General features: G+C 39.3%; 1 protein-coding gene across 1 annotated transcript in view; it reads left to right on the forward strand.

Annotated features, from left to right (window-relative positions):
• Window positions 1–25,958, forward strand: part of UBE2E3 (ubiquitin conjugating enzyme E2 E3) — a 58,205-nt gene extending 32,247 nt beyond the window's left edge. Inside the window, exons 4-6 of the mRNA XM_051787967.1 lie at window positions 20,299–20,431; window positions 22,209–22,356; window positions 23,439–25,958. Of these exons, the coding sequence (XP_051643927.1) occupies window positions 20,299–20,431; window positions 22,209–22,356; window positions 23,439–23,536 (379 nt within the window). The 3' untranslated portion in view covers window positions 23,537–25,958. The remainder of the gene's footprint in view (window positions 1–20,298; window positions 20,432–22,208; window positions 22,357–23,438) is intronic.
• Window positions 25,959–27,182: the final 1,224 nt, after the last annotated feature.

A 27,182-nucleotide genomic window follows, 5' to 3' on the forward strand; every position in this document is an offset into this window, starting at 1 on the left:
CCTCCATTTAATTTCAGGGGAGCATCTGTCTGGAAAGCATTTAAACAGAAAAATGTCCTGAGTTTTGGATCTTCATTGTTCCTTATTGCCTTCCTCTCTCCTGCCCTGTTGCATGTTTCTTAGATCTGCAACTAAAAGCCATTAACAGCTCAAGAGCTAAACCTGCTCATCAGACTGACATAGGCAGTGACTAGTCCAGGCTGAAGCTGAGAAATCATCTCTTCTCCCTACATGCCCTGCCTGAGATCCAGCTGAGGTCTCTGGTAAATCTTGAGGAAGGGGGAGAATAGGATATCCTCCTGTAGTGTGTTCTGCGTAGAATGTTTCTAAAATTGTTCCAGCCAACATAAACTCTATGTCTTTAGGAACAGACGGTAATACTGTGTATTATGATGCTCTCATTTATCATTTTAAGGCTCTGTTTAGTTGACCTCTTGATGCTGACATTTGTAACATTTCCCAGATAATAAAACTGAGCCTCTTTCTGACTTTCCGTAACCACTGGGAATGTGGTCCTCTCTGCCCCCCTCCTCTCCACCAGTTCCCACAGACCCCCGCTGGCAGCTCCTCAGCAGTCATGTGAATTCTCCCTCCCAGGCTGGACCTGAGCACACAATCTTCGTTTCGTTTTTGGACATGCTTTTGTACACTGCTCTTCTAAGTAAAAATCAAGATTGCATCCAGCTGCTCCAGACTATTTAAATCTTTTGAAAGCGTGTTTGTCCTGGAACAGCCCTGTTGAAACGAACAGAGGAGTGGGACATGCCAAGTGTATCCTTGGCAGCTCTGAACAAATCCCTGCCCGATAACATGTTTTGGTTTGTTGTTCAACAGTGGAGTGAGTTTTTTGAAATTTCAATGATCATAATTAGGCTTCAAAAGTTAACATTGTGTCAGCATGCAGAAAAGAAACTGAATGTTGTCTTGGAGTCAAATTTCAGACTCAATGTTGTTTGTTCCTGGGTGCGTGGTACTTCTGCCAGAACAATGACATCTGTAACCTCCTTCAACAGGTATTCCCATCTAAGACAAGTAGTGGGTCTAGTATAGGGCATCTTGTCCATCCTTTTGATGCAGGACATATGAAGGTAGGCTCTCAAAAGCTGAGGGAACAGTACTGACCCTTTTCCAGCCAGACTTTTCTTTCTTTAAAATCCCATGCAAGTATCTTCAGTTGGTGACAGTTCTTGGAACGCAGTGAGTCAGGTGATACGGTTGGGTTTACTTCATCAAATAACCAAATTACTCCCTACCTCAGCAGAGTTTATTTTTGGTGTTTCTGAGGAAAGTGTAAATAAAAAACCTACCACATAGAGTTTGAGGGTGTAGTTTTGGGGTATTGGGTCTTTCTGGTTTGTTGGTGTTGAGTTTCTGTTGTTACAACACCCATGGGACCTGTTGAATCTGGAGATAATGTCTGACCTTGAAAACTCCTTTGAGTTACAGAGTAGGGCACAGCCCCCAGGCTTGGATCAATAAACACTATATAGATAGCTTTAACTTCTCAGCATTACTCGTCCTGTGCCAGGCAGGGAAATGGATTGATGTGGCATTCAGATGCAAGCTGACTTGTTTCCAGATTTCATTCATGGAGTCACCGTGAACAAGGCCTGCTCATGCCTCCCTCAGCCACTGCTGTGTCATATATTCCCAGAGCAGAGCAGTGTATGGCACTGAGGTGAGTTTTGGAAAAAGCAGCTTTAATATATTTCTGCATTATTGACATGCACCACACACTGGTGGAGTTTTTCTGCTGCTCTTGCGTCCTTACTAGTTGCTTGTTTTTACTGCTGAAGCCTGATTGTTCTTGAAGGATTCAGTCATGATTCAGTAGCTGTGCAGAAATCCCTGAGAATGTTTTTGTAGCTTTTAACTGTGTTTTGTGTGCTTTTGCCAATGTGTCTTCTGTGAACGTGTCTGTGCTGCAAGACAGGGATATCCAGCCTCAGGCTGGCGAAGAACTTTCTTTGTCTAGCAGGGAGAGCTGGTTTAGGTTAGATGTGCCACTGCTGGGATAACTTTTTGTCTTCTTCAGTAATACAGCCGTATTTTGAATCTAAGTCCTCAGCTAAAATAAAAGTAAAGTGTTTGAGAAAAGTAAATAAAAAAAAAAAAAGCAAATGTTTCTGTTGTTTGTGTATTCACAAAAAAAAAGATGTTTTACAGTGTTATTTATTGAGATGGGGGAAGAGGAGATGATGAGATGGTATCTTTACAGATGAAAGCCATTCTCACTTGTGGGAGTCTACAGAATAAATTATTCAGTCCTTTGTCTTTTTTTGTGAATATTTGAGTATTAACATGCATTGTCTCAAGCTCTGATTTAGCTACTTTGCAGAAAAGTAACATCAGTGTCATGTAGCTGAAAGGATTCAGGGAAACAACCCCTTGTGCATGACAAGTGTACAAAATGTAGTGGTCAGGGGACTGAGAGCAAGCAAGCAAACTCTCAGGGTGTTTGGCTGAGAATTTACTGTGAAGAAATCAGGATTTTTTATGCCATACCATTTTTAGGCTTTCTTACAAAAAATGAGGATTCAGACTGCTAAGCTCAGAAGGAATGAAGGTGCTGCTGCTGCTTGGATAACTTTACAAATGTCCAAGTGTAAAACAATTGCAAATCTGAGTATGCATATGCATTTTTATGTTAAGCAGACTTCTTGCGATATCTCTAAAATTATATGTACAACTGTCCTGTACTGTACAATCTCTTTAAATTTCTGTTTGTTTCTCAAACTGAGGATGCTGGTTTTGCCTGTTTTGATGTGCACTTGATACAACTTGTAATATTTTATTTCTGGTATATTTGCCTCATCCTTATGTTATGACATTGGCATTAGTTTCATGTCTTTTCTAGAAAAATAGCCTCACTGTTCTCCAAGACTTCTTCTTTCTTATCAAGGTTAATAATTGTATAATATGTAATTCCTTTTAGCAGTGGAACTGTCTTCCTCATAATTCTCTCAAGGGATGTTAGTGATGAACTCAACTCAGCATATGAGCCATAGATGTTCTCGAGTATTTTGTTATTTTGACTGGCAGGAAGCTGGGTACAGACAGTTTGCTCTACAGGTATCTATATCTATACACTTATAGATACAAAATATTTGTCCTACTAAAAGGTGATGTCTCTAAAGTTGTTAGTTAAGATGAAGTGTACAGTCAGGTAGTTAAAGGGAACGTCAGGAACTTGTAGGGAAGTTAAGAAATAAAGTTGTCATGTGTAACTTGGAATTTAGCATTACCTAGTTTATGAATATTTAATCATCTCCTATAATATTTCCTTGTCATTTTCCTTGTCCTTTTCTATTCTTCACTATTGAAATATTTCTGTATTAAAAAGAAAGATTTTTAAGGAGAAATAAATGTTGACAGGAGAAATATAAGCACTGTTAACAGATCACAGTATTTCATGTAACTACAGAAGATTTGCACTGATGTAGTTTTGAGATTAACATGCAAACATCTAGAGGCAGTGTATCATCCTCTTTAGGCTAGTTTATAGGAAAAACATGAGAGATTATTTTCATGTTAGTATGCAACAGACAGAAACCAATGAAGAAGTCTTTTGCCATGTACAAAGAGGGTCATTGCATTCATTTGACTAGAAATTCAGGAAGAAAAAATAGCTTCTGGTAGTTTCTGGTTGTTATGTGATTATCTCAGGCATGTTCAGCAGTAAAATTTTGTAAACATAACTTCTCCAGTTTGAATATGAGTCTAAGATGAGTAATTCAAGCAGAGTTGGAATCAGCAGTGGCAAATGACACTTAGGTATTGCTGTCAGTCTATCTGATGAATATTTTCAACAGATATGAAGCAGATAACTATGTCATTTATAATTAATATTTCTTCCTTGACTCTATGTGATTGTCAAGGAAAAGGAATTTTGTCTTTATGGGATGAGGATTGTCTTCATTGCAAGAAGAGTAACAGTTTGAAGGAGTACTAGGGGCATATTCAAGGGAAGGAGAAGAAGATCTCTCTGAGAAGGAATGGGGAACATTCAGCTGAGCCAGACTGAGGCAGAGAGGTAGAGCAAATGTAGGCACATTCTGGGAGAGCTGCGGTCGATCTCTGCTGGCTGAGATTTTAGCAGAAGACATAATTTTCTTACATTTCTGAAGGGAACTTGAGAAGGCTGTGAATGGGAGTGGGAAGGTGTAAAGAGCTTGAAAATTTGAACCATGAGGAGGCTGGAAAAGTACAGTCTACAGAAGAGGTACATTAGTTTTTTGGACCAACCTTGTCAAAATTAATCAAACAAGTGGATAAAGGTGGAGGGAAGTCAGTGTTTGAAAGCTGTGATTTATTTTTCTGTTGGCTGCTTTCTGATGGCAAATAGACAGCTATGTTTAGTTTATTTGTGCTTAGCATATCGAGTGTACCATGTTGTTTGAATGTGACTCTTATTCATACTTGCTTCACCTTGTTCCTTGACTCTATGATCCACTGCTTGGAACTGTGCCCAGAGACTATTCAAAAGCTAAAATCCAACCTGTGCCAGTTTGTTAGGCTTCACTTTATTGGAAATGCCTACGAAATTGCCTCCTGGTTTTTATATGGGTTTGAGGATGGAGCTTGACCTTCAGAGCATTAGAGATTTTCAAGGCTGGGATATTTGTGAGATGGCTCCCTCCTCTGCTGCTGCCTGGGGAGGGTTTCCAAGGTGTGTCCCAATGGTACCCTCTCCCCAGAGCCTGTTGAGTTCACCCTTTTCTGTGCTCCATAAAGTTCTTCCCCCATGACAGTGCCGATCTGGTTAGGATTTGTTGCTCCAGTATAGTTGAGCTAAGTGAATTAGTTTATGACTGTGTAGGCAGTTGATTTTTAGGTGACTAATGTAATTCTTATTCATAGGAAAGTTTGGCATAGCCACTTAGTTGATCCAAGAAGCACAGAAACGACAATCTGCAGAGTATATATAAAGCTTTCAAAATGGATAAAAGAAAGAAGAAGCATCGTCAAAAATAGAGCATCATGATATGTTCCACTTCATATTGCTAATCACTGTCTTTATACCTTCAAGTGGTTTAGTGCCTCGTCTCAAAGGTGAACTGCTACATCTTCCATGACTCAAATGAGTCAGTGGTTAATGAGGTCATGTTGGGTGCTGGAGGTCTCTCCAGGTCAGATCTTTAAAGGGTGGTGCCTTCTCTGAAGTGTTTGAGAGGTGTGTCAGAAGTGTTGTAGTTTGGCTATTTCAGAGCATATTAGGAGATATATCTTTTCACAAAGCCACACTTGTAAAATTGCTGTAATAATGACTGAAATTTGTTAACATTTAAAGAAAAGAAGCACTCATAAGTGTTTAAGGAATTCAGGATAGCACGGGGAGCCAAGTACCTTGGAGGAAAATAGGGTAAATCTTTTTTTTATCTTTAATACACAAAAGCTTAGGGTGGGCTTCTTAGAGCTGACAAGGGTGACTATTCCCATTTAATGCAAGGAAAGCTTAAGGAAAAAGTCAGAAATTACTGGTTCATCTCTTCAGCATTGACTGTCAGCAGGAGAATAGTACTGGATTTTGCAGTACTTTTCATCATAGAATATATTTTAAACAGTTTTTGACTTTTAGTCTGATCAGGGAAAAAAACCATTGTTGCTGCTCTAGCATTACACTTTTTGCTCCCATGTGGCAAACCCATGTGGGCCTTGAGTTCTTCACAGTTCAGGAGCAGCACTGTTGTTTAGGTACTGCAGCTGCACTCCTGCACATGGGGGGAACTCTTCTGCCCTGTTATCCTGAATTCTTTTGAATGAATGAGCCTTTTACTTCCTTTCTTCCAAAGGCATGAGGGATGTAATGTAGTAGAATGGATCAGTCGTTTCCGAGTTTTGCTGCTTGGGAGCTGTGGCTATATTGGAAAAGGAGGGATCATGTTGTTCTGTGCCTGCCAGAAGTGCAGCTTCATGTAACCACAGTCCTCCTGGATAGTCGTCCACGTGTGAACACAGCCACTAATTTTATGTTTGCCACTTTTCTTTTTAGCCACAGAGGTTTTGTAGTTAATACCAGTGTTTACTTGCAACAGCAGCTCCAATGAAGATTGTGATTTAAGTGTCACTTGGTTTGGGACATAGCTGTTCCTTCTGTAGTGTCAGTTCTTATAAACAATGTTCCTAAATGCTTTTGAGTATCATATCCTGAGAACAATACTTTAGGTGCTTAAGTTAGTCTTTTGGAGGGGGGAAAGAGGCTATTATTTGTAGCAGATGATCTTCGACTGCCAAGAAGTACAATGTATTTGAGGCTTATTAGCTAAAATGCATGCATCTAAATACATTTAAAACTGGCTACTGTATTTTTATACAATGTAATCTACAACATATAACAGGGTAGAATTTGTACAAATAAAAGTGAAGATGCTGCTTCCAGTTTTAATCATGACACAGTCTTTCCAGAGCAGGTGGCATTTAGCAGTCTGTGTGTTTTGCCCAAGGTGAAAGTTCTTGCTTTGTTTCTTTTGTCCAAAAAGGTTTCAATAAAGCAACTCTGATGTTAAACAGGATGTTCCTGCTGTACAACTACCAAAAAGCCTCTAGGCCTTGGGCACAGGACACATTCCCTAGGTAGTTCAGAGTCGTCCTTTCTTCCATAGCACAGTCAGAGCATGGTCAGGCATTTGCTCTGCAACCAGTTGCACCTTTGGAGTTGTTACCAGCCTTCTTCTGTGTTGGTTCAGACCTCTCCCAGCTCTGACAGCTGGAGGATTCGTGTGAGTGGGGTCTATTTTCCTGCTTCAGACTACATCCATATAGTTACTTGGTATGTATCCCACTAAAATAGGTTATATCACACTGAGTCTCCTGTGTCAGCAGTACTGCAGGAGCAGAAATACTCAACCAACTCTTCACTCTTCAGCTTATTCACTATATTCCCCAAGAGGAGGCATTTGAAAATAATTTTCCATTTTGTAAATTGTAGACTTGAATGCTCTGCTCTGCAGAGTGCCTCTGCATTGCCACTGACACTTAACTTGGAGTAAAACTTTGTGGACAGAACTGTTGCATCTGAGCAAATGTCTGACTTGGTCCACTTCTCTTTTCATCCCCCTATAAGATTTTCCTGTAAGTTATCCTCAATAAGCACAACATTTGACTGGCCATATGTTTGGCAAAACACATAGATAATTTACAGCTGTTGTTTGTATTCATTTTTATAGTTCTGAAGTTATTTTAAAAACACAGCCTAAAGGACTTTTTCCAGAATTAATAAATTTTCACATAAATCTGGAAATGCCTGTACTTCTGCTCATATCTCCAGAAAAGTGTGTTTAGTTCATTAATTTCATGCTGAAGTGTTAACATTTTAGGTTGTTTTATTAGGAGAGAACAAAGAACTCCTGGCTTGTTGAAAATTTGTTACACAAAAGTAAGGATGAAAAGGTTCCAAAAGAGCTGATGCTAAGCATTGCAAACTGGATGAAGTTGTGCAGATTGAAAAGATTTACAAGTCATCTGGTAATTAGCTTCCAGCTCCTATGGAGTCCTGCCCTGTGAAAGCTGCTCTGCTTATGCTGTAGGGGGAACAGGAGGGAGATGAAGCATAACTCTGAAAAGCAAGATCTTTATGTTCACAAATTATCAAAGGGCTATTGAGGGGACTCTGAGTAGTCCTTTGGAAAACTACCTCCTACCAAAAAAAATGCCAGCATTTCTCCGTTGGCATGGTTATCTTTTCTGCTGGCATTTGCTTGGTGCAGTGGGGAGGAGGAACAAGCTGTTAAAGAGCTCTTTATGGCTTTCCCTGCCTGAGCCAGTCTCTCAGTCTGCCCCACAGCAGCTTGCTGTGCTCCTCAGGGACTGCACCACAGCTGGGAGTTGCTGGAGTGGGACTGGCTTGTTACATCCCCCTGCCTGGCCCGAAATGCCAGTGATGCTTGGGACTGCTGTTAGAGCTGGGCACCTGATGAGTAACCTTCTCCAGGGAAGTAAGGTAACATGTCTGGGTGCAAGGGGTCCAGAGCCAGGCCACAGAGTTTGATCCTTTCGTTATTATTATCATTATTGTTGTTATTATTATTACTATTACTACTACTACTACTGTTGCTACTACTGTATTTTCCGCTACTGTTTTTTAAGTTTCATTAAGGAAGACTTAAGCAAGAGAGAAAACTTGCCATTTGAGTTAGTTTTGTAAGTTGTCTTTTGTGAGCACCTGTCTACATGCTGGTTATAGGGCAAGGTGTGTTTGTGGGGTTTTCTGAAGTTCAGACATTACATTTCAGAGACTTTGGAGACTACTTCTATACCCTGTTCTGTCTCTTACCTGTGCAGTCACTTTTATCAAGTCATTGCCATGTCATGTTTATTATTCTGTCTGTAAACCAGAATATTGATCCTCTTAAATACCTGCAGTCAAAATGGTTAAGATCTAAATGATATATTTACTACTACTTTTTTGTTGTTGCAAATATTTAAGCATCTAAATCACAGTACATAAGTAATCAATCCCGCCAGGCTAACTACTAATAAAAATATTTATCCTTTCAACTCTGAATCTCTTAAGTATTATGAGCAGGCAGCCTGTCTTAAGTTAATTTTTCTAACAGTGCTGCACTTTAAAATTAGGCATTTACAGCAAAGAAAAAGCTTTATTGAGATTAGTTATCAGAAAGGACAGTATTTTTTCTAGATTGCAAATGTAAGCCAATGTGTTGTTAATGATGTTCACTAAATTATACTGACTGAGGATATGAAGGAAGTGGAGTTATGTATCAATATATAATATTAGGACATGTTGGAAGAGATTATACTTAATTAGTATATAACTGATGAACTTTGCAATGGTAGACATTAAATGTATACTTTCCACTGATAAATCATGGTTATAGCCTCAAATAAAAACCATACACACTTTGAGCCTTTTCTTCTTAAGATCACAGTCATTCCGTGGCCGTGTTGTAGCGTTATTTGATTCCTGAATGCAGCGCAACTGGTACTGCAACCTGAGCCGTGGGAGAGAAGGATTTTGCGCCCAGGGTCAGTGCTGTCCATGTGCTTTTGATTTGCCCCAGGTCTGAATTGCTGTATCCTACTGCAGGAGGTAAACGGCCACTCTCCAAGCAGCTGCCTGGAATCTGGGCTGTGGGAGAAAATTACTTTTCTTGGAATGAAGTTGAAGCATATCTTAGTCCAGTGGTACCAGTGGTCCAAGGTCTACAGCAGAGTTCTGTGCAGGTCACAAATTCCTTAGCTTGTCCTGAGCAGTGGCAGCTCCCTTAGAGGAGGGGCGCAAAGCCCTTCTCCGAAGGCTAACCCAAACAGCCTCTGCTCCGAACACTCCACAGAGAATATTTGCTTTGAATACTCATTAAATTAATATTGTTAGAGAGAGCAGTAGTTAGGCTGGATCTGGCTTTTCAATAAACAGATTTTACTGAGTGAGACTTGTTTCACTTAGATGTTTATTGACTTTTTTTTCCCTTAAATGATTATCATTTTCACATTTTTCTTTAGTGTAGTACACCTTTGTGGAATAAAATGAACTCATATCAGACATTGATTTCTGTGTATTTGTATGCATGATGCTTTCTCTATTCCTTTGAATTGCTATGCTTCTGGAACTAAAACTGGTATTCACAGGGGTTTTTAATGCTTTTTTATCCACAAATTACATTTATATATTCTCTGTACCGAGCGTTTCTTCAGCTGTGCCTAGTTCTGCATTATACAAAACAGATTCCTATCCCCAACTGCTTTTGTTTTGAAACTTTCCAAATAATCATATTCAGTGAAGTGTACACTGCTGGGCTAATGTTTTAGCACCCCAGTCAAGCCTGCCCTATGCTTGGTACAGGATGGTTACTGCTCACGGTGTTGGGTCACTCTACGACTTACCTACCACATGAACAGAGTAGGATGGTGAAGAATTAGAGAGAGGATCCTGAGCCTCTACTTTATAAATAGAACACTGCAGATGCAGAATTGCACTTGCAGAGTAATTCCAGCATGTTTTAGGCCAATTCAGGTTGAGCTGCTGCGGATCGCCCACTTCTGCCCTACTCTCCACTGCAGCAGTTCTTGTGCTGATGGTATCCATGCCAGTCTGCAGCCAGCTGCTGCTTCCAGGCGTCCTGGCAGCAGTCATGGATTACTTCTCAACCCACTTAGCACACAGAGCAATTTGGAATGGGATTTCACAAGCACCACTACAGGTGTCAAGGGAGGGGACTGGTTTTGTTGGGGTTAATTGGTTGTGGGACAGCACCAGTCACCATGCACTCAGGTCTCCTGGAATGTTTATACCCCAGAGATTTGCTTTAATATATTCAGATTGACAAAAGCCTATTTGCAGAATTGTTTTGTTGAAAGTACAAAGGTAAAAAAGAAACCACCTAATATCAAGTAATAGATTAAATATATAAAAATTGTTAACAATGATAAACTCTTGCCCAACATTGAATGTAAAGCTTGTAATCATTTTGCTTTAAGCAGAGTTTAAAGCCCGTAGCCAGAATTCTGATGTTCATTTTAGAGCACAAATCTTGTGGGGGGAAAAAGTGAAAACCTCATTTAATCAACCCTCAATGTAGGAAATTTTGTTAACCAGTGGTGGAAACCAGACTAAAGACCTTCTAAACATTTGACTGTTGTGTTGAACAGAGTTCTTGTTTTTTGGCTAATCAGATTCATGCCCCTTCAAAACTGGTAACTGCTTTCAATTTCAGTAGTCCACATAGTGACCCCAAGCATGTTTGGAATGGAGCCAGACTTGAGGAAGTATCCGTGATGTAGGGAAGACCTTGGTGTACGAACTGGGAAAGGACTGTTTTGGTTTTTTTGAGAAATATAGCCTTTTAATAGTTACAGAGATTTCCATTAGGCTTTTATGGTGTCAAGTTAGTCATCTGACACAGGGAGCTATGGCACAGCATTTTCTGGTTTGTTAGTCTGTACAGCCTGATGTGGAAATGGATAAAGGCAAGAGGGAGGAAGTATTTAAAAGTAATGATAGAATTACATTTGGGAGAAAACCTGTGCTAGAAGGTTAGGAAGGCTGAACCAAGAACTTTGATGATGAAAATACAGACTTCCTTTGAAGGAAAATATTCAGTGATTGCTACGGGTTAACATTCGGGAAGTTAGTATGAAACAACTAAAAGTACAAAACTAATATGCATATATTAAAGGTCATTAAATCCCTAAGTAGCTGCTTCTTATTCAGGCTATTAATGTGTGGTAATGCAAGCAGGCTATCTGTCTGGCTGGTTTTGTCTTTCATCTACTTTTTTGTGGGCAAGCTGGAACTTTTTTGCTGAACTTGAAAGCTGATATTTTTAGAGGAGAGGGGAAAAGGCAACTTCTAACTCCACTGCTGTGAAGTGAAGGAGAAGCCCAATCCCTGACATCCTGGAGGCGGCGGAGGAGGTGCCGCTGTGGGAGCACCAGGCATGTTGGGTGTTCATCTTCTTGACAGGTGGATACACCCACATTTCAGTGAAGGAGACTTCTCAGCTATTCTGTATTTCTTGGTCCTTCATGAAGTACCTGAATAAATTGTGTTCTGTAAATTGCACTTTATCCTTTTATGATATCAGAAAAAAGTTTTTCCACAACATTAACAGTGTTCACAAGTTTAATCACAGACTCTGCCTTTAGGTTTGAATTGTCAGATGGTGGTGATTCACTAAATTACTAATGTGCTTTCTATCTTGAAAAGCACTGTTCAGAGGTGTTCCTTTCAATTTTTGGATGAAGGTACCTTCCTTAGAAAAAAAAACATAATCTGCAGAGCAGTAGAAGATTTTTTGAATTTGAAATTGCCTAATGTTTAGATGTTTGGGGTAGATTGATAGCAGGGGATTTCATTTGAACAACCTTAGTTAAGTTCCAGGCTTAGTCTGTTGAAAATTGCCGAGTTATTGTTCCTAGGCATGAGTATTTACAAGTTTACTACATTTTTAGAGTCAGTTGTATTTTTAGATTAATTAGAGCCTTTAGTGAAATTCTTTTGACTGTTCTTTCTTCCTGCATCTGAAGGGTGTGCTTAAAGGATGTTGGGAGTAATAAGTTTTCTTTGTTGTCATTAAAGGTGTCATTGAAAATATTGGTACAAAATCCTAAACTGGATTTCTCAGTGTCACTTAGCTTTCTGACCTGAAGATTTTGCAGTGAATGATGGAGATGACTGGTGTCTAAAACACGTGGATGCCACAGACCCGTTGAATGATCTACTAATAATGTAATCTTGAGTCCAGTGGGTAAAGTGGTGGCCTGGGATTTGGGAGATTTACATTGCAGTCACACTCCACAGCACACATTTTCTGGGTGGCATTAGGCAAATGATCTTGTGTCTGAGCGCCTCTGTTTTGTGTTTGTGGACAGAAGCCTTAAACTAAGGCTGCACAATTTCTCAGGTGTGGTGTGATTCTTTCAGTATGAATTGCAAGAATCGCTATGGAAGCTAAACATTGAAGAATAAAATATACCTGTATCCCAAATGAGTTTGGTTTATGTTAGGGAGTTCAGAACTGTGTAGCTGCTAGTCACATTTCTTCAAGAGAGTGATTTGGCCTTAGTGCAAATTGAGCTTTATACCAACAGCAAGAAAATAGTACGTTTTGGGACTAGTACCATTGGTGTTTCAGCACTGATTACAGGGAGCTGATCTTTTATTTTATGCTAAATTACAGCTTTGTTCTTATAAACACATGGCAAAGTAGCAGGAAATGTTTCCCTTTACTGGCTGTCCTGCTCTGTGTTTTAATGGATAATTTCTCTTGTGTAGACGTGAGAGGGACTTGTATGCAGATTTCAAGTTACTTAAAATAAACCAAATGTTCAGCAGGAACTTTCTTCATGCCTGTGAATCCTGAGATTTCTGTTTTGATAAACAACTCATGTTTGGTAAACTTTTTTGTGTATTGCCTGGGTACAACTCCTCTGTCAAGAGCATAGACAGAAGCAATCTAATACATTTTGTTACATGGTTTAAATTCAGTGTTCCTATTTTAATTTAGCAAACTGTGTTCTGGGATTAGTTATTTTTCAAAATAAAAATTACAAGAATTCTGCCTCCATAATTGGCTAGAGTTGTTCTGGAAAATGGAAAGAAACTGAGCAGACTTTTAAGAGTAGCAAGAAAAGTCCTAGGAACTAGCAGGAGTACAAGGAGGAAAGTAATGCTGAGCTACAAGGAGGAAAGTAATGCTGAGCTATTGTAGCAATGAACTAATTTAATGGGGCTTTTGGCAGTGGAAAAACTGACAGCATTCTAAACTACATAACTTGGGTTATCTACATATTACACCTTTGATGGAATTAGCAAATGATTTGTTACTCAGCTTCGTTTGGTAACAACAGTGTATATTCTTCTGCTAATGGCAAGTTTAGCACTGAAGGTTCTAAAACATGTCTTTCTCTGTAGCATGACCAGTAGCAGATCTGCTCTCAGTCAGATTCCCCTCATGGCACAATTTGATGTGAACCAAAGAGGCAACATGATTACATTTCTAAGAGCACACAGTCTAAGGTTTATGCCCTACGCTGACTGCACGAGAGCAACTGGTACGTGATTAAGCACAAAGCTAATCCGTTGATGTTTTTCAAATGTGTACAGTTTGGCCAAGTTAGTTTAGGTTGGATCAGCACTTTGCTTTGAGTAGCCACGGTGCTTTTGATCTGGCAGGAGGAGCTCTTAAGTTGGATTTGCTTTGCAGTGAACCATGTCCTCAGGCAGAAGTCCTGCACTGCTTTACAACCAGCTGAAGTGTCAGGGGATCCATGAGTAAAAAATAGGTTTTATTTTTTTTTAAACAGTAATTTCTAGATTTCAATCTTAAGGGCATGATAGACCTTAGGGAAGTGACAGAAGAAAAGATTTCTAGAGCGAACTAGACTCTGTGTGTCCTCATTTCCACAGAGCCTGTGTGGATCTGCTAGAAGCAGTAAATAACCTTTTTCGGCAAACAGATGTAGCAGGTAGTTCAGTGGCAGGTAAAATAAGAACAGTTGTAGCTATATGAAGAACACAATAGACTGAAATTTTTTCTTTGTAAAAGATTGCACGTAACCTGTAAACCTTAATAATAGTGAGCACCATATCAAACAGCGTTTCAACATGGTTTTGATAAATTGCTACAGACAACCCACGTGTCCAACCTTAGAAAAATGCTGTAGTCCTAAAACTATTGCTATACTTGTAGCTCTTGCCAGTGAAACCAGTATGGTTTCTGTGTCTAGAGGATGTACTATCCAGATTCTGTAAGCAGAGGAGCTTAGGCACTGGTGCTGATAATATGAACACTAAGAATAAGTACTCCAGAGAGCCCTGTAAACAAGGTGTTGAAAAATAAAGAAAATGGAAATTTCTGTGCATGCTTGACACAGGTCACAGAGCTGAAAGCCACCCACAAACTTATGCCTTTTAGTTAATGTTCATTTTCTTTTTTGCACTCTGTAACCAAAAATACAAGAATACCTCCACACTTGGAAAAGGAGAATTAAGTAAAAAAGGGTAGTGGACAAATTTTCTAGAAGATATTGAAAATATCAAAGCAAGAAAATAATCTGAGCATCTTTCTTTTCCCATGTTTAACATTAAACTACGACTAGTGGTAAGTGATTTTTGCTCTCTCCAGGCTTCACTGAATAACTCTCAGACAGCTTGCACCAGACAGAGATCCTTTGGTGAGATTATTTTTTGTTCTTTAATTACCAACATCATGACAGTGTGTATCTGTAGCTAGATAAAAGGCTAGTGTACTACAAGATAGTGTGTGAAAACAGAACTAGACAACCTTTTCTCACTGCATAGAGGGTGAGGAGGATTTTCTCTAGTACTGAGCTTAGTGACTTGAGTTAGGAGCCAGGCTCCCCATGCAATCAGCAAAAAGTAGGTGTCACCAGAGGGAGATGGTGAACCTTGGTTGTAGAGAGTACTTAGATGTTCCTTGTGCTGCAGAGTCACTGATCTCTATCCAGATTGTCTGGGAAGTCTGAGGTGCAAGCATTAGCATCTACACTAGATATCCTGCATGGTAGATATGAATCTCCACCTCTGTGATAAGCTGGAGTTACCTGAGGCATTCTCCTTTCACTGGAAATGAGTCCATCAAGCTCAGAAGCTTAGATGGTGAGGTATACAGACTCACTACACATGGGATCTGTGTATTTGTCTAAATTGTACATGCTGACAGAATCTGTTGCAGGCCCATTAGTCTCTAGTGGTGTGGTACTGAACTAGAACATCATCCAACAGCTTTAGCTGAGACATTGCTGTCCAAAACAAAACTTTTTGTGCTGGTAACGTTCTGAGTGCTTTTTTATGGTAGGATTTGTAAAAGTCAGTTTCTGAAGCTGTGTTGTGGATTTTGCAGAACTTCACTATGTAGCATTATGAAGCACGAGGTTGTGGATCGTACCTGAGGGCATTCCTTCTTCCTTTCCTTAGTATCTTCAGTTGAAATAAGAAAAATATAAAAAAAATCTTTCTCCTCTCTTAAAGCACTGTAAGATTGCTGTAAAAATTATAATTATACTATTGTGACAGAGTTGTTGTGATTGAGCAGACTGTGAAGAGCTTCAGGGATTTTACTTTTGCTAAATCTCATTTTGAGATAAACGTTTGGGAAGGATGGAGGGAGCTCTTTCCTACCTAACTCTCACTCCAGGTGCCTCATTTGGTTTGTTAGCTGCTGCCTTTGTGATGGTCTTAGAGGTCTTTTCCAGCCTTTGTGGTTCTATTATTCTGCCTGCCTGGGTATCAGACCTAAGGGCAGAGCTTTTGAGAGGAGAATGTGGGAAAATGTTCCACCACTTTAATCTGTGCTATATAGGCACTCCGATGATTTTCTTGAGATGTAGACTAGTACTTTAGTTTTGTGGTACCAATGACATGAGACTGTTTTAGGGTCTGACAGAGTTCACTATCAGAAGCTTCCTAAAAAACAAACACACCCACCCCCCCAATTGTACCCTATTACAGACCCATATTCTTTATCATAATAAAGCATAACACAGAGTTAACATCAAATCTAGCTAAATTACATTTTCCTTCGCCCTTTTTCTTCTTAATTATCGCAGTCTCAGTACTGTGAAGTTTCATTCTGTTGCCAAATTTAGAGCCCCGTGTTTCAGAGGAGTGCTGTTGACAGAAGCAAATTTAGCAAGTGCAGAAAGCAACATGCTACTAGCATCATGTAGATTGGAAATTTCTTGTCCTAGTTTCTCATCCTGCAGCTAGTTCCATATGGGCAGCTTCAATGCATTTCGATTTAATGAATTGTAACAAAAGCTGAATTTGGATTTCTGTAACCTCTGCATCAGGGCTTTTAACAGGCTTCTTTCTGGTGTGAATGCCGCTGCATCCGTGTGAATGCTCATTACACTGTACTGGAAAAGCTGTTCTTCATCTTCATGAAACTTGAGAGCCAGGGTTCAGCAGAGTTAGATTTGAAGGACCTGGTGTGAACCCACGGGCTTCTCAAGTTTAACCTCATGCCTTTTCAAATTCACAATCTGAAGTCACACTTGTAAATTAAATCTGTTCAGTGGACTAGCTTGCCTAGGGCATGGTTATAAATCCTTTGTCTTATCTGGATCAGGTATATATCCCTCAGTAAAGTGGCATAATGAATATTTACTTAGGAAGCAGATGCAACCAGTTAACTTTATCTATTTTTAAAAATCAATCCAGCTTTAATGTATGAAGTAAATCCCCCTAATTTTGCAAATAATATTTTTTCATTTCAATTAAATTGCTTTGTTATTTTGTCTGAGATTTTTTAGTGCATATTGTAAAAAAATTAAGCAAGTGGGTTTTTTATTGAGAATATACTGCTGGTGCCTTTACCGAATTTGTGATGTCCTGTAAGCTAATGTAGGACAGCTGGCTGTTAACAGTGTGCTGCACAGGTATGCTGTGTGGCCGAACCACTGAGGTTGTCATCAGACAATGATCTTGCTCCATCAAGATTTTGTGTTTAGGAGATAATTTTGTGTCCATATGGATTCCATGGGGGAAGTCATAAGGAGCTGCGTCTTTTCATGGCGAAAGAAGAAGGGGGAAAAAACCCATGTAAGCTCCCCACTGTAATGCTCTGCCTGGGGTGTTCTATCCAGTGTGGCAGACAGTGAGAAAGAGTCCTAGGCTGTCACTCATAGTTTTCAGGGTTTAAGGTGAGATGCTTGAAGCCTGTGCTTGCAATAGGACAGTGAATGTCTTGAACATCAGGAGAGCTTCTGGGAATGAAGAGCTCAAGTACAGCCTCTAGAAGTGTCTCCTATACCAGCCTCTTTAGTGCCCAACAAGAGGACAGTATTTCTGCTGGGTGTCAGGAGAGTCAAGGCAGTGACACTCTTGCAGCTCTGTGCTCAACCGAGGCAGGACTGCACTTTTCCGCTCTGCCTACAGTCATCCAAGTGAGTGTAACCCCACTGTCCTGTCCTCGTGGAAATCACTGCAGAGGTTAAGACTGCAATGCATAGGTCTGGTATCTTCTGCTGAGTTGCAGAGTGTGGGTTTGTTTACTTCCAAAAGAGATTACCTTGATATGTATACAGAAGACAAAGTCGAGTATGGCTGGCTGAGGATGATCCCTAGTGGAAATACACAGGTTGTAGGAGCCAACTGTGATGTCTTGTGTGTGTCTTCTCACACCAATAATGTAGTAATTGCAGTGATTTTCAGGCTGCTAACGAAGCAGGGGTACCTTTTACACCACTGACAGCGAGACACCAACTGTTAAATAGAAATTTCACAAACCTCATTCAGATGTAATGATTTAATGTTTAAAATTTTCTCCTGTACCTGAGTGTGGTTACTGTTATAGTTTTATGTTTCTGTGACATTGCAGAAATTCTTCCTCAGCAGTTAGGATGGGTTTCAAACACAGCGTTTTCTTCCTCTTACAAGATTGAGACCTTGTTACCTTTCTTGTGTTATGGCCCAATCCTTTTATGCGTTGCTAGTGGTAGTGGAAGGGGACAGCAGATAGCAGCAGGCAGAGAGCCACTGCACTTAGCTTGTGGCTACCAGCTGATAGATGCCCCTGCTCTGACTTGGCAAGTGATTACCAGATAGTTTGGCACTGGACTGGTACCACACTTAATTGTGAGTGATTCACTGGGCTGAAATATATCACTGATTTAAGTAATCTATTTCATTAATCTGATTGAATTGCATCCAGCTGTTAGAGGTATATGAAAGAAAGGTACCTGACACACAGGGCAAGAGCATTAAACTCTGCATTAAACTATTAGGACATATAATGCTGAAATTGAATTGCTCCATAGAAATTTGGTTTTCAAGCACAATACTAATTAGCTGTAAGCTTGATGAGTGTCAAAAATTAATTGAAATATTTCAGTGGCCTGTGTGGGTTTTAAATATTGTCATTATTGCCCCAATATTTTCAGTTCTTACACTAATTGCTTTTTAGGGAGCATGAATAAAATTATCTTTTGGAGCGACTGAGGGTACAAATGGTTCATTATATCACCAAAAATGGACCTCTTTATTTCTGGATTTCCCTTTTTTTTCCTAAAAATTATCAAATATCTTTCTTCCACTTGTATGCATGCATTGCAAATAGAAAGGTAGGATGAGTGATTTTAGCTCCAAACTTTATTTTGACATCACTTGTAGTTATTCTTTCCTAGCTGTGCTCTGGAGGCCAGCACTCCATTATTACCCACTTTCATTCTGGCAACAGGAAAATAGCTACTGCTTCATCAAATAATTTTTTGTTTTTAATTAAATAGGATGTCAGCCAAATTCCATGATTATTTTGTCCTGTTTATGAAAGGCCTGATACATGAAATGTCTACAAGATAAAAACTATCTTGGAAAATTATGAATTGAAAGGGAATTTGTAATCAAATTCAGCTTTTGGTTTTTTTCTCAAATATGATTTTAAAGTAAAAATAGCTAAATTTTTGGTGTGGGGATTGCAGATGCATAATGCAGACTGCTCATATTCCTTGTCTGTGATGATTGTCTCCACATTTGACTACACAGTAAGGATGAATGTCCAACATGCCGTGTTACAGACTGCAAACATATGTATGACAAATATGTGAGGTGACTTACATAGGAGGAGCCTTAATACTTGGAGGGCTTGCAGGGAGGCTCCTCTGAGTATTGAGCAATTCCATAATCCAGAAACTCCCAGGCTACAGTGTGGTGCCGTGCCCTGTCACTTGCTTCATGTGCAATCACATATGACAGTCCTCTGTGCCTGTTCCTTGGGAGCACAGAGGGGGAAGGATGAGGACGATTCACCACTTGTCTATGTGATGTAGGTGGTGCCTGGGAAGATGCTGAGGAGGGGAGAATTGAAAGGATCTTTTACAGTGCTATGTTACTGACTTACTTGCATAGATGTGATGAATCTACCATGTCTGTGTGAGCTCAGCTGTGTTGTTTTCCGTAGCAGTCAGTATTGGATCTCAGGATGTTGAATTTAGGCCCTTTTGTGGAAGGTTAGGTTAGTTTCTACCCAGACTTGCTTACATATTTGATTTTTTTGTTTTGTTTTGTTTTTTTTTGCAAGAAGGTTAGATGGTTACTGTGTGATAATAACCTTAATGATAACTCATAAGTCAAGAAAATGCTGGTTCATTATCCTTTCTTTCAAAGCTTTACTTTAATAATTAATTATGCAATAACCCTTCCCCTAGTGAGAAGCACATTCAGTATTGTACTTCTTAAAATAAACTATTTTTGGCTCTTCATCTCATTGCCGGTTGCCCAGAGGCATAACACAAATATATCCTGAAGAAAACTGTTATTTGGAATGACAAATTGAGTGCTGTAAGAAGCTCAATTCCATGTTACTTGATTCTCTCTCCCTTCCCTGGTGTTGCTGCCCAAGGGTGTAACATTTCACTCTGGCCTATGAAACAAGTGACAATAAATGTGTATCAATATACTTGAAAGTTCCATTTTTTATGAAAGTGTGATCTGTTAAATGCTTGGAGAAGATGAATGTGGTCAAGATGTACAACTCCTTTGTGTATGAGTATTATGTCACTGGAAGGGTATGATGTAGAACCTCAGAGCAACCACATACTCAAGAAAGCAGATCTGGGGATCTGTTTCAGGCAGTGAAAATCCAGTAGATCACAATCAGTCCGTTTCATTACTGTATCTCCAAAGGGATTGCAGTGTACTCAGCTTTTGTGCAAGTGTAAAACACCGAGCCTACTGAAACCAGCTGGAAATTAGGCAGATGTGAAAGATAGGCAGGTGTTTTTTATAAAACAAAATGGAATGGAGAAGAAAATCCATAAAATACCTCTCACTGAGATACATCTGACTTTATTTTTCTCTCCTCTTTGTTCTTTACGCAGTGCCGGTCCTAAAGGAGATAACATTTATGAATGGAGATCTACTATACTTGGACCTCCAGGTTCTGTATATGAAGGAGGCGTTTTTTTCCTGGATATCACATTTTCATCTGACTATCCATTCAAACCACCAAAGGTAAGGGTAAGGTTTTTGCTGTGTTTACCATTTTTTCACAGATGAGGAGAATGTAACTTGCAGCCAAGTGAGTGCACATCGCTTTCCGAATATCAGATTTGTTTATGGTCCCTTGAAAACTACAAGGTCCAAAATCTTGGCTTGCAGTCTCAGAAAAATTCTATCTAATTTATTTCCTCATTACCGCAGTCTGTTTCCAAGCTTCACCAAGTGATAAATGAGATGATAATTCTGATCAAGAGGTAAGATTCAAGAAATTTTAATTGTAGTAGAAAACAACACAACACCTACTTATTCTTGCTTCTTCTCATTCCAGCTACTAAAATATATGTATAATAAAGTCTTTATGTTATAAGCCAGATTCTATATTAAATATTGTCATGTAATTTTTAGCAAAATATTAAAAAGCTAAAATCAGTTTACATAGACAACTAGAGTGTTATATTGTGACTTCAAATTGGGTAAATTGCTATGATGATTTCCATTATTATAAAATGTCTATTTACTACTGCTAAGATCAGCACCCTTGTTTGATAATATTTTTAAGCAAAAGCTCTTTTTATTAAATTAAACTAATCCTAACTTAAACTAAAATGTCAATTCCTTGCTCAGAAATAGTATGGACACTTAACAAATTATAATTTATTAATGGATATCAAAGAAGTTAAAAGTTTTCCTTTCTCCCCTTCCTTACTGCTGAATTACAATTCTTGACTGAGTCACCAGAAAAAACACTGCTGACACTCACAAAACTAAATACATTCTACCACACAATATTGTACAATTTAATGTTTTTTGTGGCTCTAACATTGTTATAAATCAAATACCTTTTTTCATTCCCAGAGCGATTACAGCATAAAGAATAATATACACTCCATGTATCTCACACGTCTCTGAAACCCACACCATTTAATATGTTCTGACATAAGAATGTTATAATGAAGTGATGCAGAGTTTTAGACAAATTCCTCAGTCAAATCTTGAAGTTTGGTGGTTTTTTTAGAGCATGATAATTTTTGAATTTTCAGGAAACATTGTGGATTTCCCCCACTGCATCAGTTTGAAAAAGAAAAATTTCCTTATCTTCTTGTGCTTTATGTAATTAAAACACTCAAATAATTGTTTGTGCAGAATAATGCTCACATGCTTTATCGATATTAGTCTGAAATAATTTAAAAACAGGATGGATTTAGTTACTGTAATAGCATTGTTTTGGCTGTATATTATATCCTGCCTAATGAAGGGTAAGACAAATATTTCATTGCTAATTTAACAAGAAAAATACTATACTTGAGTTTTAAATGTTATTCTTTAAATATTTTCATGGTCTGTATTTATGATTTTTAAAGAAAGAAAAAGATCAACTAATACTGCACATGCATACAAATTCTGTCAATATCTTCACCTTCAGAAACCACAATAAATTTACATTTGTGATCAGAACATTCCTGACATGCCAGTGTGTTTGTTAAATACCTACAGTACTATAAAGTAGGTCCTAAATTTTTTGTGGGTACCAGAGAGAGGGCCTGTGTGAAAGCAGTTTATGCACCTAATCTCTTAATGGTAGGTTCCTTCAAGGCAGCCATGGCTGCAGTCAATGCTCACTCCTCTTTCAAACAGTTGTGGTTTAGAAGATGAGCAGAGTGGAGCTGCCTCCACAGCAGTTCTGCAGAACTGGGAGCACCGTGGGTGCTGTGGCTGCTCAGAGCCAAGGGGCACCATCCCTAGGCAGCACTGAATGACTCTCTCCCTGTCTCTCATGCTCTGATTCCAGGTTACTTTCCGTACCAGGATTTATCACTGCAACATCAACAGTCAAGGAGTCATCTGTCTGGACATCCTGAAAGACAACTGGAGCCCTGCTTTGACTATTTCAAAGGTTCTTCTGTCTATTTGTTCTCTTCTGACAGACTGCAACCCAGGTAAGGAGCTGATAGTTCACTGGGTGTCTGCTCTTAGTTGTTTGACTCCATTGCTGTGGAATGTAATTTGCCTACTTGATTGCATGCAGATTAAATAAAATTTAGTATTTTTTAAATTTAGGATTAAACACTCCTGATTGGATGTGGTGTCCCACATTTAATGGTGCTTTTCACTCCAATAGCCCAACAGAATGTGAATAGCATTAAGTCTTTTTTTTCCAAAGGTTTGATGGAGAAAATAAGCTGATGTCATTGAAGGTCTGTATTGCAGGAGCTCCAGCAAGTGAGTGGTCAATCCAGGAAAGCAACAACATTCTCTTGAGTTAAAAAATCGTAAATCCTGCATGTCAGAAGGGGCCATAGGAAGTCTCTTCTCTTAAGACAGCAATTAAAATGTTTTATCTTGCAAGTACAAGGGAGGTGGTGTTCAGAGAGATTTCTCCCTTTTTCAAAGAGAATTCCTTATTCCTGTTGGGAGGGATGGAACTCCTCTGGTAGCAGTACAGTTTCTCAGCAACAACTGTGCCACCAGTGTCATTACACAAGGAATGCTAATTGTCTGCAGTCAGGGCAGGAACCGAGCAAGAGTGCTGAGGTGACAATTCATTTATAGAAAGTGGTCATAGTCAGGGAGAAATGGATGAGCTTCTTTGGCACAAAGGTCTGATGACTTTTGAAGCAAACTGTGTCCCCTCGGTGTGGTGCTGCAGGCCTGATGCCCTCACACACTCCTGTACAAGTCTATGACAGGAGTACACCAGGCAGCACTCGCTGAATGTCCCCTGCACGCAGCGGCCCTTCCACAGGAGTGAAGGCAGAGCACCTGGCTGGGGCAAGATTCATTCCTATGCACATAACCACAACAGATTTTGCTGTTTTCTTTCTCTGTTCATTGTCCCTCTTGTGCTTTCTTGGAAATGTCATATGATAAGAGCTCCACTATATCTCACAGCATTTTCTGATCTAACAAACACTATATTTTGGAAAGGATGCTGTATTTCAAATCATGTGTTCATTTTGCTTTCGTTTTTTTGTTTTAGTTGTTTAATGGTTTCTGATGCATTTTCTCCTGCCTTTTGCAGCTGACCCTCTGGTTGGAAGCATAGCCACTCAGTACCTGACCAACAGAGCAGAACATGACAGGATAGCCAGACAGTGGACCAAGAGATATGCAACATAAATGACAAACTACTTGTGCAGTGTGAAGGTGCAGAAGGCAACTTTGCAGTGTGCAACAAATCTTTATAGCCTTTACAATACGGACTTCTGTGTATATGTTATACTGATTCTACTCTGCTTTTATCCTTTTGAAGACTGGGATACTGCCCCCCCCAAAAAGGTAAATGCTATCAAGAGTAGAAGTTTGTAGCTGTAGATTAGTTATGTTTAAAATGCCTACTTGCAAGTCTTGCTTCTTTGGGATATCAAAATGTATTTTGTGATGTACTAAGGATACTGTTCCTGAAGTCAACCAAATATTATAGTGCATTTTAGCCTAATTCATTATCTGTATGAAGTTATTAAAGGTAGCTGTAGATTACTAGGAATTATGTCATTTGTATTAAACCCAGATCTATTTCCAATATGTGGTACATGCTGTTGTGAAAACTGTTTTAACTTTTACCTTTGTCAGTTTGTAATGAAAGGATTTCCTTTTTCCCTTTGTAGCTCAGAGAGCACCCAGTGTATCATCTCAAACACAATAAACATGTTCCCCATGGAGTAGTTTCTTTGTTTTCCTATTTTAAATTAATATTTTAATAAATTTAATTATAATAACAAGGCAGGGCCAATGTATCACAGATCCCTGTGGATAATCTTTAAATTAATATACATAAGCAAGGGTTTGCTATTAAATGTTTAATGCACACCTGTGGATTGTTTAAGTTTTCCCTGTTTTGTTTTTAACAGAACAAGTGAAATTTCCACAATTTTCTTAAATTTAGTACTATTCAGGTTTTTCTTAAGTTGAAATGAGAGCATTGCATATGCTTGCTCCAGAAGTTAATGTAGCTGGTTGCTTCAGGGCCAGTCTTGCTCTCAGAACAGACTGCCTCAGTCTTGCTACAAAGTTTTTTTGCAGGACAAGGGCCAGGTTTAGAGATAGTTTGGTGCTTTTGTTTCTGAGTAAAGCAAGTTAGACTTACTGATCTAGAGAACTACAGTTATCCATTGAAAAAGGTCTTCCAAAGCATGATTGAACACTGTATCATCTGCCCAGAAAAGAGAGGAGTAGAATAAATTTAATCAGATTTTTATGACACAAAAACAGTTTGGGGGGAAACAAACCTTTGTTAGTAAAAACAAAATCTGCAAAACTATTTTAGACTACTTTTCTCCCCCTTCACTTTCTGGCTTGGAAATTTTTTAACATCTGTAAGTAACAAAAATACAGCTTTATAGTACATACAGTTTAAAAAGTAGAGTCACTAATAGTTTTATAATTTAAGCTTTTATAGGTTACCAGTCACAATATTGATTATAAAAAAGAAAGAGACTTGATTTCTTTAAATGATTTTTAAACTTACACTTAATTTTAAACTTTACAGTCTCCCTGACTACGTGGTGGTTTTGGAGATAATGTAGCACTTCCATCAATAAGATGCTCTGCTCAATTAATATATGAAAACCGAATGTTAAGTTTAAATATTAAAGCAATAGAAAAAATGCTAAAGATTTAGGTCTAAAGTTAACCATCACTATACAGGTCCCTTGTTTTTGTATCACATAACCTTTGACCATGAATTGTCCACCCTACTTTAAATATTTCTACAGATTCCTAAAGGTGGCTTGAAGAACTGTATATCCCAAATATCTCAACCTAGAAGCCAGTCTCTCTTGGTAGCTACAAGATAGCTTTAGAGTTCAGGTTATAAAGTGCAAAAGGGAATGAGAAATGGGATCTGGCAGGTGAATATGCCTAAGTCAGGTAACACACTAATGCCAGGAGATGAAGTGCTGGAAATCACTGCTGAAGGTGACCAGAGTTTCTCATCATGTCATTGGATGTGTGAGAAATAGCACAGATTGGCAAAGAAACAAGGGGCTATCACAGCCGGGCTGGACGTCAAAGTCTGCTCACTGCTGACCATTAGTGCACTCGTGGATGACACGGTGCTCCTACAGCACTCCAGTGACCTTCCAGTGGAGAGCAAACTATGTATTTCACACATTAACTGTGTTGCCTACAGAATTTACAGATATTTATATCATAATATATTATGGTATAAAAATACAGGTTTTAATTCTAATCTTAATGTATTTTGGTTTTGTATTGTACCTACAACTTCAGATACCTAGGTGTACAAATGGGATGCCTTGTTAGTGTTGCCCCATCTTGCCTTCCTTGCAATTGGATCCTTTACACTGAATTCCCATCCTTTTTTTCTTTTTGTTGGTTTGTCATGATTATGTTCTTTTTTAATGTAGTTTTTTGTGTGTAAATTTTATATTTACTGAAGTAAAGGTTGTTTTTGTGTAAACATTTAAACTTTAAAAAAAAAGAAAAGAAGCTAATTTTGTTTCTCAAGTTCTCTCTGCTAAACCATGCAGTAGAAAGAAATTTGTATTGTTAAATAAATCAATTAGTTGTTAAATGAGAATGTGTGTCTGTTTTCATGGGGAGGGAAGAAATCCCTGCTGGAAATATATCCAAAATACCAGTTGCAAAGAGCATCTGGTGTTTCAAACTATTTCCTTCCTGGCTGTACTGGGGTGAATACTGGACACTACCAAAGCATGGCACTGATCCTCTTGTATAGTTTTAATTTTTTGTTCTATCTTATTATCACCAGTCACTGGGCTCTCTATTTGGGAAAAAGTGAACTGACATTTCTGTGAAAAGACCAGCTGAAGATACTGCGCATCCCCTCTTCCTCTCCATTTTGGATGGACATTTCGTCTTCTGTTGTCTTTGGGATTTGTGGGGGAAACACATGCACCTGTCTGGGAAGCTGCCCAAGCTGGTTTCCACAATGATCTGGCATAAGGAGATCTCATGTGGGAACTGGCTGTCCCAGCCTTTGAGCTGTGACACTGCTGAGGAACAGAGAGGGGCAAACACCTTTTCAGCCAAGCGGTGGCTACATTCAGAGCAAATACTTTGTCCTATCAAGTGAGAAGGGATAAGTAAATGTAAGTCTATTAAAAATAAATGTATTTCATACAACAGAAAGGCAAATATATATTAGCCTTGTTATTTCTGTGCTAACGTGTTCTTGGTGAGCTGCTTCATGTTCTGTGGTGAATTAGTGATGTGTGGTGCACCTTACAGTCTCACTGATCAATGTTGACTAGTGATTGTTCGAAGTCTACAGCCAGGAAGGGAAGGGAGTCATAGAAGGCAAGACTGTAGGGTAACCCAGGCCACGAGCTAGGCTTGCACAGCCTCATAAGGAAAACAACAACTGAACCAGGTCTGGTTGGTGCTCTGCTCCCTCCCTGCCTCTTGGGGGAAGAGGAAACTCTTCCACACTTTGTGGCACACCAGTTCCTGCTCTATACCAACCTATTTGTGGCCATGGGTATTGCAGACGGTGAGACCAAGCTTCTTCCTTTCTTCATCTGTGGGACCCAGGTTTGTGGCCTCGCAGTGGTGTTCTCACTTGCCTGCACCATGACAGGAGAGCTGCAGGGCTCTGGCTGAGGGGCTTGATTCTGGCTGGGTGCAGCTCTGAGCCGCAGGGCAGCCTCGGCTGCACGGCTTCCCCATGGCCCTGCCCAGGTCACTACAGCACTGTGGGGAGGAAGCTGAGCCCACAGCAGCTTCTACATTGATCTTGTGGTCTTCTACCCCTGTGGTTTCATCTGCATGGGCACAAGCAGCA

Source organism: Manacus candei, unplaced genomic scaffold (genome assembly GCF_025592945.1).
Source record: "Manacus candei isolate 608988 ecotype Guabito, Panama unplaced genomic scaffold, ASM2559294v1 h1tg000023l, whole genome shotgun sequence".
NCBI lineage: Eukaryota > Metazoa > Chordata > Aves > Passeriformes > Pipridae > Manacus > Manacus candei.